We start from the raw sequence: 16,039 nt of genomic DNA, 5'->3' as shown, positions 1-16,039 counted from the left end.
CTCTGCATTGAGAATTTCTGGCTCTCGAAACATTTAAATATACAAAGCAAACTTAGCTTAAGATTTATCCACAAGGCTTAGAATATATAGAGAGAAATGGAAAATGGAATTTGGAACAAGCGTGTGTAATAAGAATGGAGAAAATGGCTAAAATTCTTTTCATAATTTTTACAATGTAGTAAAACAATATAGGAGGCAGATCTAAAATCCCACTATCTAAGGATCCTTAGAGAGTGTACATCATTTCATAGATAAGGAAACAAACTCACAAGAAAAGCTACCTGGTTTTTCAAAAACCATGCAGGCAATAAGTTAAAGTACAAGATTTCAAACACTATCTTCTCCATCTAAGGCACACATTACTAAGCTGTGCTATCCTTCATCATCAACTTTATCTTAGTCCAGCTCAGCCCTTTTGGATTGCAGTGAATACAGAGTAGATGTGTACTATGGCTGCTTTGCATAGCAATTCATAATAGATGTTCAATAATAATTTATTAACAAAAAATTGATGAACCTTGAGAGAATTATACTAAGTGAAATAAGTCAAGCAGAGAAATACAAACACTATATGATCTCCCTTATATGTGGAATAAAAAAAATGAACTCGGAAACCAAGAGTAAATTGGTGGTTGCCAAGAACTGAGATGGGGGTCGTGCAGAGGAAATAAGGAGATATTGGTTAAAGGGTACAAATTTTTAAGATGAATAAATTCTGAGTATCTAATATATGGCATAGATACTGTAGTTAACAATACTGTATTGTATACTTGAAAGTTGCTGAGAGAGTAGATCTTAAATATTGTCACAAAAAAAAGGTAACTATGTGAAGTGATGGATAAATTGACTACCTTAGTGAGATAACCATTTCACAATATATATGTATATCAAATCATCATGTTTACACCTTAACTTTACACACTGTTACATGTCAGTTATATCTCAATAAAGCTGCGAGGGAGTCAATACTTATTTTTTCAAATGCATTTGTTCGACAAATACGTAGGCAGTCTAGGCTCTGGAGAAAGAAAGATAATAAAGATATAACCCCTTTTGCTGATTAGCTCACAATCTCTCAGGGAGTCAATAGAACAAGTAATTACAATAAAACATGAAAAGTCCTGTGACATTGGAGTGAGGTGGGCAATGAGAGCACAGTAAAGGATATCTATTTAGAACTGGAGAGTTAGAGAATTTTGTCACTTTCAGCTGAGGCTTGAAGTATGAATAGGAATTAGCTAAACAGAAGAATATCTTAGGAAAAAGGATTTTGTGTGAAATCTAGAGATGTGAAAAAGCACATATAGACTATGATCTATATATTCTCTGATATGGCCGAAGCATGTACTATATACGTGAAGAAAAGGGAGGCAGTGAGGCTGGAGAAAAAGTTTAGATGCTAGATAATAAAATGTCCTGAATATCATAAAGTGTCTTAAGTAATTTAAATTCTACTCTGAAAATATATAGGATATAAACCTGTGTGTATAATTCAGTAATCTCTAATAAAGATAACAATGCTAGTCATGTGTGTAATTTTAAGAAAGGATAAAATGAAAAGGTGAACTTAATTTTAAAAATGCATCATGTTTAAGCCAATATATCTAAAATTTTATCATTTCAACATAATCATTATTATAAAAGATTAATAAGTTATTCTGCATTATATTTTTCATACTGAGACTTTGAAATCTTTTCTCTTTTATGGCAACAAAATATCTCAATTTGAATTAGCCACATGTCAAATAGATACATACTCAATAGCCATATTGGATAGCACAGGTCTAAACTACAGACAACAGTCACCAGGGCCATAATCCCAGAACACAGCACGGTTGATCCACTCCTGAATGAAGCTCAGAGTTTGGCAACAACAAGAGCATAGCCATTGCACTGCATTTCAATTCCTTCTAATTTCTGAACCCTACAGTAAGTGATGGTTCAGACAGATATTGCCAAAGTGAGTCCCCCTCTCATTATTGTTGGAGGAACTGAGTCCTTCCAGAGGGAATCCAGCAGCCACAGAACCCAGACAGTGCAGATCTAAACTGAAGAAGGTGGTGGCAGGTTGGGGAGCTGCTGTCAAAGAAGTTACTTCTTTCAGCAAAGACCATTAAATTTGAGCAGCTTTGGCTGTGCTGCAGAGAATTTTCTGCCTTCAGCTGGTAATGGGAGAATTTCTGGGTTGTCATGAGATCCAGTTAGAATAGAGAATCAGAGGTGACTAGAGAGCTAAAACAGAGGCACAATGAATAACTCACCAATCTGCCTGACCCACTGGCACACAGTTCCGTATAGTGGTTTGTCCTTTCTGTGGAAATGGAATCATTCTTAATGAGACATGCACTGTAGGCTTCAGCTGTGAAGTTGACAGCTCACAAAGAAAGCAGAAGGAAGTTGAATTCTGGAGGGTTAGAGTGGGAATCTGGGTCAAATCTTCTGTCTCGACTTTTTTATTTCCCTCCAGGAAGAATAGCCAGAAAACGAAACAAGTGAAAAACTCCATTATTTTTGAGAAGATTAATAAAGTGATTGTCATTTTGCAAGTATCAGTTTAAGCTATATTAGCAAGGTAATAATTAAAATACTGCAGAATATTTAATATCAAAATCAATTTCTCCCTTTCTTCTGTCCTTCTGTCCTCCCTTTCTCCCTCCCCTGCAAAGATTTAGCTAAGTAACTAATAACAGATGATACGGCATATCTAGTTCCAAAAGCCCCCTCTGGTTTTTCAGGCCTTTGTCTATAGACAAGCTATAATTAAGCATTTTATATTTTGTAGGAAGGCTTTGATATTTAAACAATTCTCAGCAATGATGTGGTTTGGATCATTTAGTGTTAAATCATATGTATGTAATTTCTAGTTATTAGGCAAAAAACATATTTGTTAAATATATGTTTGCTCGGATGAATTCAATTTGGTAGTATCTAGAACTGGTTTCAAATGAAACATTTAGCAGTGGACAAGTGCCTTTGGAAGAACCACAGAACTAAACTGAGCAATTCTCACTCAGTACTTTAAGGGTAAATAATAATACTGTAGGAAAAGGGCATGGGTTTTGAAATTTGACAGAAGTTTGAAATTCCAGCTTTCACAAACTAGCTATTAATCATTTGGCAAATTCTCTCAGCATAAATATTTTACTTATAAATGTGGGAAATAATAGCTACCTCATAGGATTGATTGGTTAAATAATAATAATTAGTAGTAGTAGTATTTGAAATTATTGGTGCACTCTTTGGTACATATTATTATTAACCTTTACCAATAAATTCCTCAAGATCTAGATAAATGTTGATAGTGATGATGATAATCATAATCACACAGCCTACTCTTAATATAACTTCTATGTTGCAAAAAGCAGTGGATTTCTTTACTATTTGTCTCATTTCAGTATTCACACAGTTGATTGTACAAAGAAAAAAAATCAAAGCTGTTTGTTATCTTGGTTTCCATAAGGATACATTCTCTTGGTTTCTCTCCTCCTTTGTGAGCTTTTCCTTCTCAATTATAAATGCATAAATCTGAATTCTTTAGAGTGTAATCATAAATCTCTTACCTTCACATCCTATACTTTCATCTATTACTGTTACTATCCATATGTTGATGACTCCTAAATAGTTCCAACTAAGACTTCTGTTCTCTGAGCCAGAATGTCTTTAGTCAGTTTCCAACATGGTGCTTCTACTTGGCTATTTCACAGAAATTTAAAAATAAATTCTAAAACTTTATCTTATTTTTTTCTACATTTGATTCTTTTTCAGTTTTGTCTCTCTTAATCAGTTCAACACAATTATATGAACTAGAGTTACTAGAGGGAGTAGATATCACAACTAGATATCACAACTAGCAACCTACAGAACAGAACCAAAGATGGAACTCAGATGTGTACTTCTCATGTACAACAGTTATACCGATCATGTTTACTTCCCTCCTGGATTCCATTTCATGTCCTCTGCCACATGTGACTTTGTGTGTTCAACTTGTACCTTTGCTCTTAAGATCAAACTTTTTTTCTAGCCCCATTCCTGGTACCCAGAAGAAAAATTCACCAACAATATACCGCTCGGCAAACCCCTTGACATGTTCTTTTTTTTTTTTTTTTTTTTTTGACAGTATCCAGTAGCCCAGGTTAGTATTCCCATAAATAATATTTTATACATATAGTTCAAACTCCAAGTTACTAAGTTATGTTATACTAGCTATTTTTCTCCTGAATTCACTATGGAAGTATTGATCAAATGTTACTTGAATAATCCATGCTTAGAGTAATTCCCATAGTGAATTTACTAAATGACATCCTCTAGTACTTCCAATAATAAAACAACCTGGACAGGATGCAATACTGTCCTGTCTCATGCTGACTGCTATGCTTTATGGATCATGTCCTAGAAAAATTCCAAGGTAAGATTTGAAATAATTAAACAAAACTTAGAAATCCATTTGTTAGCAAAGATTTTAATAGTAAAGGCATTTATAATAATACAGTGAACCTTGATGAGGGTACATGATTGATAATGATAATGTTTTATTCAAATCTTTTAGCTTTAAATTTCTTTTCTTTAATTATGTCTTCAGCATCCAAGACACCTAGATGTTAGTTCAGTGGCCCTTTTTAGAAATATTCCTTGGGCCACTTTTTTCTTTCCATTCAATAAAAATTTACAATGGCCAAGATATGAAAGCAACCTAAATGCCCATCAACAAACAATTGGATAAAGAAATTATGGTTTATATATACAATGGAATATTACTCTGCCTTTAAAAAATGAAATCCTACCATTTGCAATGACATGGATGGACCTAGAGGTTATTATGCTGAGTGAAATAAGTCAGGCAGAGAAAGATAAATACCATTTGATTTCACTTATGTGCGGTATCTAAGGAATAAAAAGAACAAACTAATCAAAAACAGGCTCATAAATATAGTGGACAATTTGATGACAGACAGAGGGGAGGGGGGTTGCGAAGCTGGGAGAATGGGGTGAAGGGTTAAAAAAGTACAAATTAGTAGTTGATAGTTGGGTATGGGGAGCATGACACAGAGAATGCAGTTAGCATTAGTTTGATGGCTAAGTGGAAGGCCAGAGGAGAGAGGGAGCAATTGGGGGATCATTTTATGAACATTATAGATGTCTAACCAATATACTGTATACTTGAAATTAATTTAAATAAATTTGTATAAAAATATGTATACATTGTTTTTGTTGTGAGAATAGAAATATCTACTTTCAATAAATTTATTGTCTAATAGCAGAAGAAGAGCATAAATGAGTGCAACACAGTTCAAAATTTCTGTGTTCATGGCACATATGGATATAATAGTAAAAATACATATATTTTAAAAAGAGAGGAACAGAACATCCTTATAAAAGAGATAATAAAACAAGAAGAAGTGTTTGTCTTTCTGGCTTTTCTCCCTTCTGGCTGTTTTGGTTAACCACTAGTTTAACTAAAATATAGCCCACTCAATATGGGCAGTTTGGGTTAAAATCTCCTGATGAACATTTATGGCCCCATGAAAGGGCAGGAAGTGGTGATTGGGCACTGATTTGTTGATCTTGCCCACACATATTTTAGGGGGATGAAATATGACAGGCAATAACTTCCATGAGAAATGGCAGCATTTTCCTTCACTAGTAGTTGTTAATAAAATACATTGTTTGTAATAGCAACAGTATATTAGTAGTAAAAGCCATTTGGAATGTATTTTTAAATTACTGTTTATATTGAGACTCTTTCTTTTTTGGCAAAAGATAATCTGAGCCAACTAAAAGGAAAAAAGAAAGTTCTAATATGGAAGGCCAAACTCACTTTTCAAATGAATTAATATTTCCTAAAGTGAATACTTTCTGAAAGAAGTTTTCATGTTTTTTAGCATCTACTTGATGATTGTATTTGAACAAATAATTTTCCTTTCCAAAATTTTACTCTTTCTTATCTTTCTGTACCACCTTTCCTGTTCAAGAAATCCCTGAAGACCTATTATGTGATGATAAATGTAGTTAAACAAGTTCATTTACTATCCTCAAGGGGCTTACAGTTTTGGAAAATAGGATATATAAATAGGATATCCAAAATAAAATATATTAAATATACACAGTGTGTAACATATAAATATATTTATATAATGTAGACTATAGAATATATACTTTAAATTAAGTCTAATACAGTATAATACTTATCACCATAACTCTTCATCCAACTCTAGGAAATCTTAGAAATCCTATGATGAAACAAATTATATGAAGTGGATTATGTTTTCCTAAAGAAAAAAAAATGTTAATATTGTAGATTGTATTTTTTAACCAAGTTCTCAATATCAAATAAATCATAAATATGATCGCCCTTGTCATAAAGGCAAAGGAACCACATTATGAACTTTTCTAGCAATTATAAGTAAAAAAAAAAAATGCTCTTTAATATTATAAAATAGATCAATAGGCTAAAATGTATAAATATCTGGAATCTACCTTGTGCTTTTTATTATACCTGTACTTAATAACTATCAAATGAATGACGAGGTTACATTATCGCTGTAGATAGATCCTTGGAAAGCACAGTGGAACAGGTCAGTTTAGTTCCACAAGCATTTGCTGGAGATGTGGTCTACATCCTAAGTAAGTTTATAGTCTGGACAATTGAGTTGGGCCAGAAAGAATGGGTAAAAATTCAACATGGAGAAATGGGGAAAGCATATTCCAGGTGGAAAGAACATTATAAATATAAGTAATAAGTGGGAACATGTGGGGTATCTAAGATACATATGGAAGAACACATTAAGAAATAAGATCCAAAAAATAATGGTCAGTAAGGTTTGAAAAAAATTAAAACTAGAAGATAATAAGAGGTTATGTTATCATGTAAGCTTCTATGCAAGGAATAATGAGGGTCTAATTATGGTGGAAGAAGCAGAGAAGTACAATAGAAAAAAGGAGAATAATGTCAGAGAAAAAACTACTTGTATCTTTTTAGTATGATTCCATTAATTTTTATTTTTATGAACATTTCCTTAAGATTTAAAGTTTAAACTACATCTCAAATGAATATTTTGCCAGAAAAATATTTCACTTACTAAATATATTCTATCTGTTGCCACACTTTTACCTTATCTAGAAGTATGTTTAAACCACAGAAGCACAGTAGTTACTAATAGTGAATTAGTACCACTAGACATAGCGATTATCTATACTTATACATTATATGCTAAAGAATTATTTAATGCCTTTAAACATAAATTTCAAATAAATAATCCCTCTCAGGTTAGAAGAAAGATTTAAAGTTATTCTTTAGCAAGTCTTGCTTTCAATATGTACTTTATTTTTTACTTTTTTTTTTTAATGGAATGTGCTGGATGTCTCTATAATTTTGTTCAGATGACGGCAGAGCTTGGAAAAGCTGTTGCTGCTATTGATGCATAACATACTGCTACTGGTCTTTTTTATATAAATAAATAAATGAGTACATACATATATATTATATATATGTGTGTGTGTACGTGTGTGTGTGTATATATACATGTGTATATATATGTATGTGTGAGTGTGTATATATATATATATGTAATTTGAATTTTTGGAAACTAGCTGTGCTGTCAACTTTGGAAAAAGTAACCCAGTTGTACCATTTGGGTTTGCATTGTATAGAAATTAAGAGCCATATTGATCTATAAACGTTAAATGTAATTTTTTCCATTTGTACAGGGATAGTGCACTGTATTAAATATGTAAGGTCTTATCTACACCCATAGCTTTGATTTACACGGATTATCTGTTCCACGTGTCTTTTTTTTATGTGGAAGGAAAACCACACAAAAAGAGTCCACCAGTATGAAAACAATACCTAAGAAATAGGTAAATATAAGTCATTAAAATATTTATTTCATGTATTTTCACAAAAAAAAGCTAATGAAAATTCAGAAAAAAACAAAATAAATTTTATTCGCTGTTGGTGTCCGTACTGTAATCTAAAGCAATCAACTCTCTCTTTTTAATTGGCACAAAGTTGCCAATTAAAACAAAGTTGAAACATTTGGAAGTACTACTGTGGTTTCATTATTTATGTTTTTGGATGATCTTTTTCCAACCCTGTCTTTTGCTAAGTTTTCATAAATTCTTCAATAGTCACTGCAACAGATTTTTAAAAACTTGTTCTAAATTTTAGGGCTCACTGGTTGTTTAGATCCATATCAAAGTCACTACCGTATTCATCAGCAGAATGGCCTTCAGATAATTCATCATCAGTTAATTAGTGATCAACCAATAATTCATCAATATCATCTACATTGAAATTGTTAGAGCCTTCTTGAAATTTATTTAATAAATTAATAATGTCAGTTAATCTCTCTTCAGTTGGAACCATATTCTCTGGTACAACCACTTCTGGCCATATTGATTTCCAGCAAGCATTTAAAGTTGATGGCTTTATTTCACTCAAGACTAAAGCAGTATTCTTGATTCAACTTGAAATTGTGTATTTATACCAGATTTTTATAACTGTGATTCATTATCTTCAAGTTTATTAAAAGTTTATAATGATCTTGAAGATCATTAAAATTCCATTTAATATAATTACTCTTAAAGGTGGAAATAATGCCTTGATCTAAAGGTTGGATCAAGGAAGTTGTATTTGGTGGCAAATATACAACTTTTATATTTGGATGTTCTAAATTGTGTGGATGACCAGGTACATTATTTAAAAGGAAGACATTTTTCCTTCATATAATTTTTAGCTTCTACAGCAAAACATTTGTAAAACCAATCTTGAAAAACATCTGTAGTCACCCATGCTTTTATATTTGCCATCCAATGAACAGGAAGATCTTTAATAATTGTGTGTTAGTATTAGTTCTTTGTATGTTGCTGAGTTAAGTTATTGTTTTTTAGAAGGAGTAATTGCCAATGGAAATGAAAAAGAAAGAACTGTGTAAAATGAGACTGCATAAACAGAAACCGCATATAAAAAGTCCACATAAACAGGGGCAGGGGTAGGGGGATTGGAGAGAGATTTACTGCATATAGAAAACTTATGTAAAAAAATGCCACATAAATCGAGGAATGGGTGTACATGGATTTGATCACGAAAACTAATAAAGTATTCTCTATACAATGAAAAGAATAATTGCATGTGGGTAAATTTTACCAGAAGCATACAGAATATCTAAAAGTTATAAATTAATATTATTTTACATTTGATTCAAGGATATTATAAGAAAATTTTATACTCAATGTCAGCATGCTGAATTTCTTTATTCGGTGATGTTTGCTTGGCATTCCATTTAAAATTATCCATATCTACTCTCCAATTTCAATAACTGTTAAGTACATTATTTTTTTCCCATCAAATTTGTACATTCATATTTTTCTAAATCAAATAGTACAGAAGGGCTTAAAGTAAAAAGAGCATTTTAGGGTTTTTTTTTTCCCTGACTTTTCTTTCATAGTTAAAGTAGAATGAACATATTTATAGGCTTACTTTTTTAATGCTTGCTTTAAATTTGTGGACTGTAGATATCTCTTAATTCACATATTTTCTTGTTTTTCTCTTAATATAATTATATTATTAGATTAGTCACCTTCTTATTTTTTGTAGCTTCAAATAATTCCCTTAATCATTTCTTTTTTGTATCCTGTATATCTTGACATCCAAATTGTGAGTGGAAGATTTTAATATCCTTCCCCTTCCCATTACCTCTCCCTGCTTCCATCTCTCAACCTACCATCATTCTCTTTAATTTTCTTCTAAAGGTCGACAACGTATATATTCTATTGTATAATGAGTTTTTCACATCCAACTATATGTGGATTCACAAAGTATAAAATCAATAATTGACATCTGCATCTTTATAACTGTAATGTGAGCTAAGAGTCAAGTTGTGCTGTGATTACATTTGCTTTTTATAATTCCAAGTCACTCACACTCTGCTACTTAAAAGAAGAACGTCTGTTAAATTCCTTCTTACTTTTACCAGTTGCTTAAAATTAAGCCACAGGCTAGTTTCATATTCTACATCAAATCTTCCTTTCTCAATCACTTTTGTTTCATTGTTGAAAAAACAAATCTTTGCTTCTTTAGCTTTTTCCTCATTCTACACATTGGCTGAAGTCTGTTTTATTTTCTTTAAGAAGCTTATGAACTTCTTTGAGTTTCTCCTTAATTTTTTTAATGTGTAATTCCAAAATACAGTTTTTTAAATCAATTTCTGAAAGTCTCGACACTCTGAACTTCCAAATATTATTGGAAAATGTGGAATACATGTTTCCATTTTTAATTCCTAGCTTACAATGGGTTTATTTTATTTAAATTAATATTCTGAAGAATTTTTATGTCACACATATTTTAAGACTGTTTCCTATTTTAATTTTAAAGTGTGCTACTTGGACTTTGCTCTGAGAAAATCATATTTCCATAGTTTAAGCTTATTTTTTAGTCTAATGGTCTGTATTGCCATTTGCTACTTTTATTTCTTTTAGGTGCTCCAGGACAGAGCAGCTTAACTGTGCCTAGAATATTCTTTATAATCCTAATAGGTGCAATTAATTGGGTTCAGGCTACCTGTCATATTTTACATATGTTAAATATAATATACAAAATACCCATATATTAGACACTGTTACCTTTGATTTTTCAGGTGAAAAAGCTCAGACTTAGACTATTCCAGCTGAATTAGAACTCAGACATTTCTAATAACAAAGCTCTGTCTCTAATACAAGCTGCTTCCATATAACTTACTGTATAAACAAAAACAGTGTTAAAACATAGCTGTCAGGAGAGGTGTTAAAGATGATTCATCTGTCAGGTATTTTTTCTTAACTGTGAATGTATTGAGTATTTTCATTAATGCCATCACAATTGCTATATACCTAATTTTAAATTATTTATGCAAATGCTTTAGCATTAATCAAAACATTAAGTGCAAGACAGATGAAAAACAGAGTTGACTAAAAATAAATCAGAGAATAATAGGTTACTCAGAATAGTGTAAAACTAGTAATTCAGGCCCCTTGGCACATTTTTCAGAGTGAGCCCTTTAAACTTTGTTAATTGCTAAATAACTACATTGCCCACCTGCCATCATCATAGAGGCTTCTTGTTGCTTTAATTCTGGAGAAGAAGGAAAGATGCAGCTGGCCCACCAGTGTTTTTGGCTGAGAGTCAAGATGGCCTGCTCTGCTTTGCCTTTTAAGGTTTGTTCATGAAGATAAAACTACACAAATATCCACCCTCAATGTCTGAGGATCTCATTTGTAGAAGACACCTGTGCTATAGTGGAGCACACACAGGGTCAGGAGTGAGAAGGTGTATATTCAAAGACTCTGCCATCTACTTGCTAAATGTGACTTCAATTTTATCTACCACGAGGGAAAAATGATATTACCTTTATCACAGAGTTGGTGTGAGGAGCAGTGAGCTAATACATATGAAGTGACTTTCCAAAAATTAAAATATTATACAAGTATAGTTAATTTATCAGTTATCTCTAATATAGTCATATAGTGAGACCTATGCAAATGAATGTCTTGTACTCCTTTGTTCATTTGAGATCTATTCCTCCTGATGAAATTCCACTTCTTAGGTCTAGTTGATTGTTAGTTACATCCAGTTGCATCCCTACATGGCTCACAGCTTGGTTGTCTTGTAATTGTCTCATGTAGTCTTCAAATCAATCCTTTTCACCCACCAATCTTTAAACCTCAGAAAATGAGCCTACTATGATTTATAGAGCCTTAAAAGGCCCCCCAAAATATCTAAAATTGAAGCGTGGTGACCTTTAAATGGGAAATATAAATGCAGATTTGATCGTACTTCTGAGTCTCCTAAAAGGCAGCCATGGAGGAAAGCACAGAGCAGAATCTCCACTCTTAGATCTGTGATTGGAGTGCAGCCCCCCACCTACTGAGTATATAATTTTGGGGAAGTGTAAACCTAACTGCCTCATCTGTTTCCTTATTTATAGAATGGAGGTTATAAAACATACCTCAAAATATTATTGTGAGTGTTAAATGGGATCATATATACAAAGACCTTGATATACGTCCTAGCATATAGTTGATTGTCAATATTGATCCCCATTTCCTAATAATTTTAAAAGACCACCATCAATTCTTAGCTCCCAAAATCTGCAAAACACTTTGCAATTATTCTTCCATTTTACTAACTTCCCTATGGTTGTATAGAATGAAACTTCAAATGTTTTTCATAAACTTACATATTTATCTGTGACAAGATTAAAATCTCAAGGATCTGGATTTTTCAGCTGGGATAAAACCAGAAATTCTCATGATTATCAATAAAATATCATATGCATAGTATTCCATAAAAAATATACTCTATATTTGTACAATATCTATAATATATAAAGTATATATATTGCATACAGTAGAACATAAGCTTTTTTGAATCAAAGGCTGAGCTGAATTGCTTGTACTTTTTGTACTATTCTCTCTCTCAGTAAAAATTTTTTAAAAGTTCAATGCATATATGTATAATGTAGTTTCTTTGTCAATTGCCCAAAATTACCAAGTCAATAAAAGAGTAAAAACTCATTCAGGTCTTCAGTTTCCAAATCCAACACTACCAAGGAACCTTCATGTTCCTAGCATATCTGCATTCCAATTGTACCCAATGAATCCAATATTCTCATTTCACTACCCCTCTGCTTATCTGTCTTCACACAGGCAACTATGGAGAAAGTGGAATGGAAGCTTTCAAAGATATGTCAGCCAAGGAAGGGATTTGCATCGCTCACTCTTACAAAATCTACAGCAATGCTGGGGAGCAGAGTTTCGATAAACTGCTAAAGAAGCTCAGGAGTCACTTGCCCAAGGCCCGGGTGGTGGCCTGCTTCTGTGAGGGCATGACTGTGAGAGGTCTGCTGATGGCCATGAGGCGCCTGGGTCTAGCTGGAGAATTTCTGCTTCTGGGCAGGTGAGTGACAATGAGAAAATTCACATGGAGGTAATACCAAAATTTTGGAAGCATCAGAGGTTATCTTTTGGTGTGCAAGGACAGATGCTTTGGAAGTTTAATCTGTGTAGTGGAAGTAGAGCTTAAATATAAAACACCAGAGCCTGGAAATAATCATGGAACATAAGTAGATATGCCATGTGCTGATTAATGATGATAATAGAAATAAATACATAAAGATGATGAGTCTTTAAGTCCTAAAAAAAAAATGATTATAAGGAAATGAAATGGATTCTTAAATACATAATTCCGTTGGGAAGTAAACATATTTCAAACTTTTTGTTGTTGCTTTAAAATTGATTTTGAAAATGGGTACCTAAGCTTGTTTTATAATATAAAATCATAGAAAGTGAAAGTGAAAAATCGCTTTTAGAATTTTTAAAAGCATTAGAAAATTGGCTCATTATCTTTTATAACAAAAGTGTTATTACACTGCCTGATCGTCATTACCAGACAAGTTTCTAAAAGATTAACTTCTGCAGGGATTGACTTTAATTTTCTGGAAAATCCACTTGATTGGCACAACTCAGCTCATTCCTTACTGTCTCTGTTGAATCAGTATATTAATCAGGGTTCTCCAGAGAAACAGAAACAATAGTGTGAGTATGTATAGCAAGAGACCCAGGAAAGCCAATGGTGTAGTTCTGGGTCCAGAAGCTGACAGACTTGAGACCCAAGAAGAGTCAATGTTCCAGTTCAAGTCTGAAGGCCAGAGAACACCAACATCCCAATTCATGCAGGCAGGCAAGAGTTCTCTCTTACTCAGCATTTTTGTCCCAGTCAGGTCTTTGCTTGATTGGATGAGGCCCACTCACATTAGGGAGAACAATCTGCATTACTTAGTCTACAAATACAAATGTTAATCTCATTTGGTAACACCCTCATAGACATACCCAGAATAATGTTTGGCCAAATGTCTGGGCACCCTATGGCCCAATCATGTTGTCACATAAAAGTAACCATCACAATCAGTGAGATGAACCATAGTTTAAATGTGTGAATGCAGTTCACCATGCCATACCTTAAAAAAGTTCTCATTATCACGTCTTTTCTCAATAGGCAGCCAATTTAAAGAGTAGATAAAATCTTGAGAACCACTGCATCTTTCTCAGTACTACTGTCTAAAAAAGAAAGCCAACTCACTTGTTATTAATTTTTGATGGCTTGTTAAAAAAAAAGTGTACTTTCTTTATTTTTCAAATGTTTAATGACCTTCTGTGATCAGACATAGCTCCAACTTGGTTATTTTATGACAGCCACTTTATATACCTAGTTCTTTTCTGTCAGATCTGATGGCAGTAGATTGATGGGACTATTTTAGTATAAGGCCAACTCTCCTTCATAAAAGTGATATTGAGTGAGAAACCTTTTTCATTGATGTCATACATGTTGTCTAAAATCATCCCTAGTTGGCAAGAGCGATCTACTGTTAGTTTCATACAACCTAGGAACATTCTCATTGTCAATATTCTTAAATTTCAAAGTGCAGTATTACCACTGGGATAAAAAGAACAGGAAAGAAAGGACTAGCTTTTAACAGTTCTGCTTTCTGATAGGGGATGAGGGATTCTAGAGGGGATGAGGGATTCTATTTGCTGCTTTGCCAACATTAATAAGACAAATTAGCAGCATTGTTTTTCAGCTATATAATTTGTTAACAAGTAAATGCTTTTTGATCACATGTACACAGAAAAATAGATTGGTACTTACTATATTTGTCACTTTACATCTGTATTCTATTGCCAGCAGCACTACAAGACCAAATTTCAATATATTGTATGTTTTTAAATTTGTTCTGTATATGCTGTTTACAAGAAGCTCTTTCTACATCATTTGATTCATGGAAAAATAGTTTCATAACCTTTAATGCAATTTCTTAACCCCTTCCTTGTTTGACTAATAACAATTCCACATTTACTTTTATGAGCACCAGTTCACTTCCGCTTTGAGAAATTTTGTTAGAAAAGTCTTCCTTACTCTGAATTTACAAAATAATTCCCAAGAGTTTCCACCTCTTGTATTATATTTTTTTCTTTGAAAGTAACATGTGATACTCTTTCAAATATCTGGAAACAACAATATGGTTTTCAGTCCCTTTTATCTTCTCTTTGAAACATTTCTTCTTCTTTCAGTCCTACTTCTTCATAGTCAAATGAAACTCTAGGTATTAATAAAACCATTTAACAGGATCATTGGTAGGATTGTTTATCAAATGCTATGTGCCAATTACTATGCTAAAAACTTTATGTGAATTGTTTTTCTTAATCATTCACTTGACAAATATCTAGTGCCTACTATATGGTAAGATGCTTGAGATATATCAATGAATAAAACGGACAACAGTCACTACTCATGGATCTTATAGATGATAAGTTAAATAGAAGGTAATAAGTGCTATGAAAAAAATAAATCTAAGAACAACTTGCATGTTTAATACTATGTCATCTCCATTTTATAGACAAGGACTCTAAGACTCAATAAATATTGAGTAATAATGATTTGAAGGAAGCTATATAGATGTATGGGATGATGTCAAAATTGAAAATAAGTCTTTGTAACTCTGGAGACGGAATATTTAGCACTGTGTTTTATTGCTTCTTAGTAAGTTTAAACTATTCCTGTTCATAAAATTGGAGGTCCGGAGTAGTGAGAAGAAAAGCAAACTGTAATAGTTGTAAGAATTCAGAACATCTACTCATTCTCATTTACAAATGAAGAGACTAATAACCTAAAGGTTTAGATGACCATTGTCAAGGTCATAAAGAGCCCAATTACCGTGACTCATAATCCAGTGCTTTTCTCTCCTAGCCTGTCTCCTGTAGAATAGAAACAGGGGAGAAATTATAATCTGAAAGCAAATCCCATTCGTCATAAATTCTGGTGTATACAGAAACTATCCTAGATAATTCAAATTTAAGTTAGCATTTTTAAATTAATGTTCCCTTCTAAAAACTCCTATTCACCGTATAACTCCTCTTAGTATTTTAAGATTATTTTATTTGCATGTATTCTCCCAATCTTTCTTTATATTTTTACCTTTACCTACCCCCAACTCAACTTGGGGATGGTTCT

The 16,039-nt window shown here is 32.7% G+C and overlaps 1 protein-coding gene across 1 annotated transcript in view; it reads left to right on the top strand.

Moving 5' to 3' along the window:
- Positions 1 to 16,039, top strand: part of GRM5 (glutamate metabotropic receptor 5) — a 383,964-nt gene that overhangs the window by 127,536 nt on the left and 240,389 nt on the right. The window contains 1 exon segment of the mRNA XM_015600323.1: positions 12,679 to 12,928. Coding sequence (XP_015455809.1) covers positions 12,679 to 12,928 — 250 coding nt within the window.

The sequence above is a fragment of the Pteropus alecto genome, unplaced genomic scaffold (assembly GCF_000325575.1).
Source record: "Pteropus alecto unplaced genomic scaffold, ASM32557v1 scaffold7, whole genome shotgun sequence".
Classification (NCBI taxonomy): Eukaryota; Metazoa; Chordata; class Mammalia; order Chiroptera; family Pteropodidae; genus Pteropus; species Pteropus alecto.
Note: the sequence above shows the minus strand (reverse complement) of the source record. Positions and strands in the feature narration are given on the sequence as shown.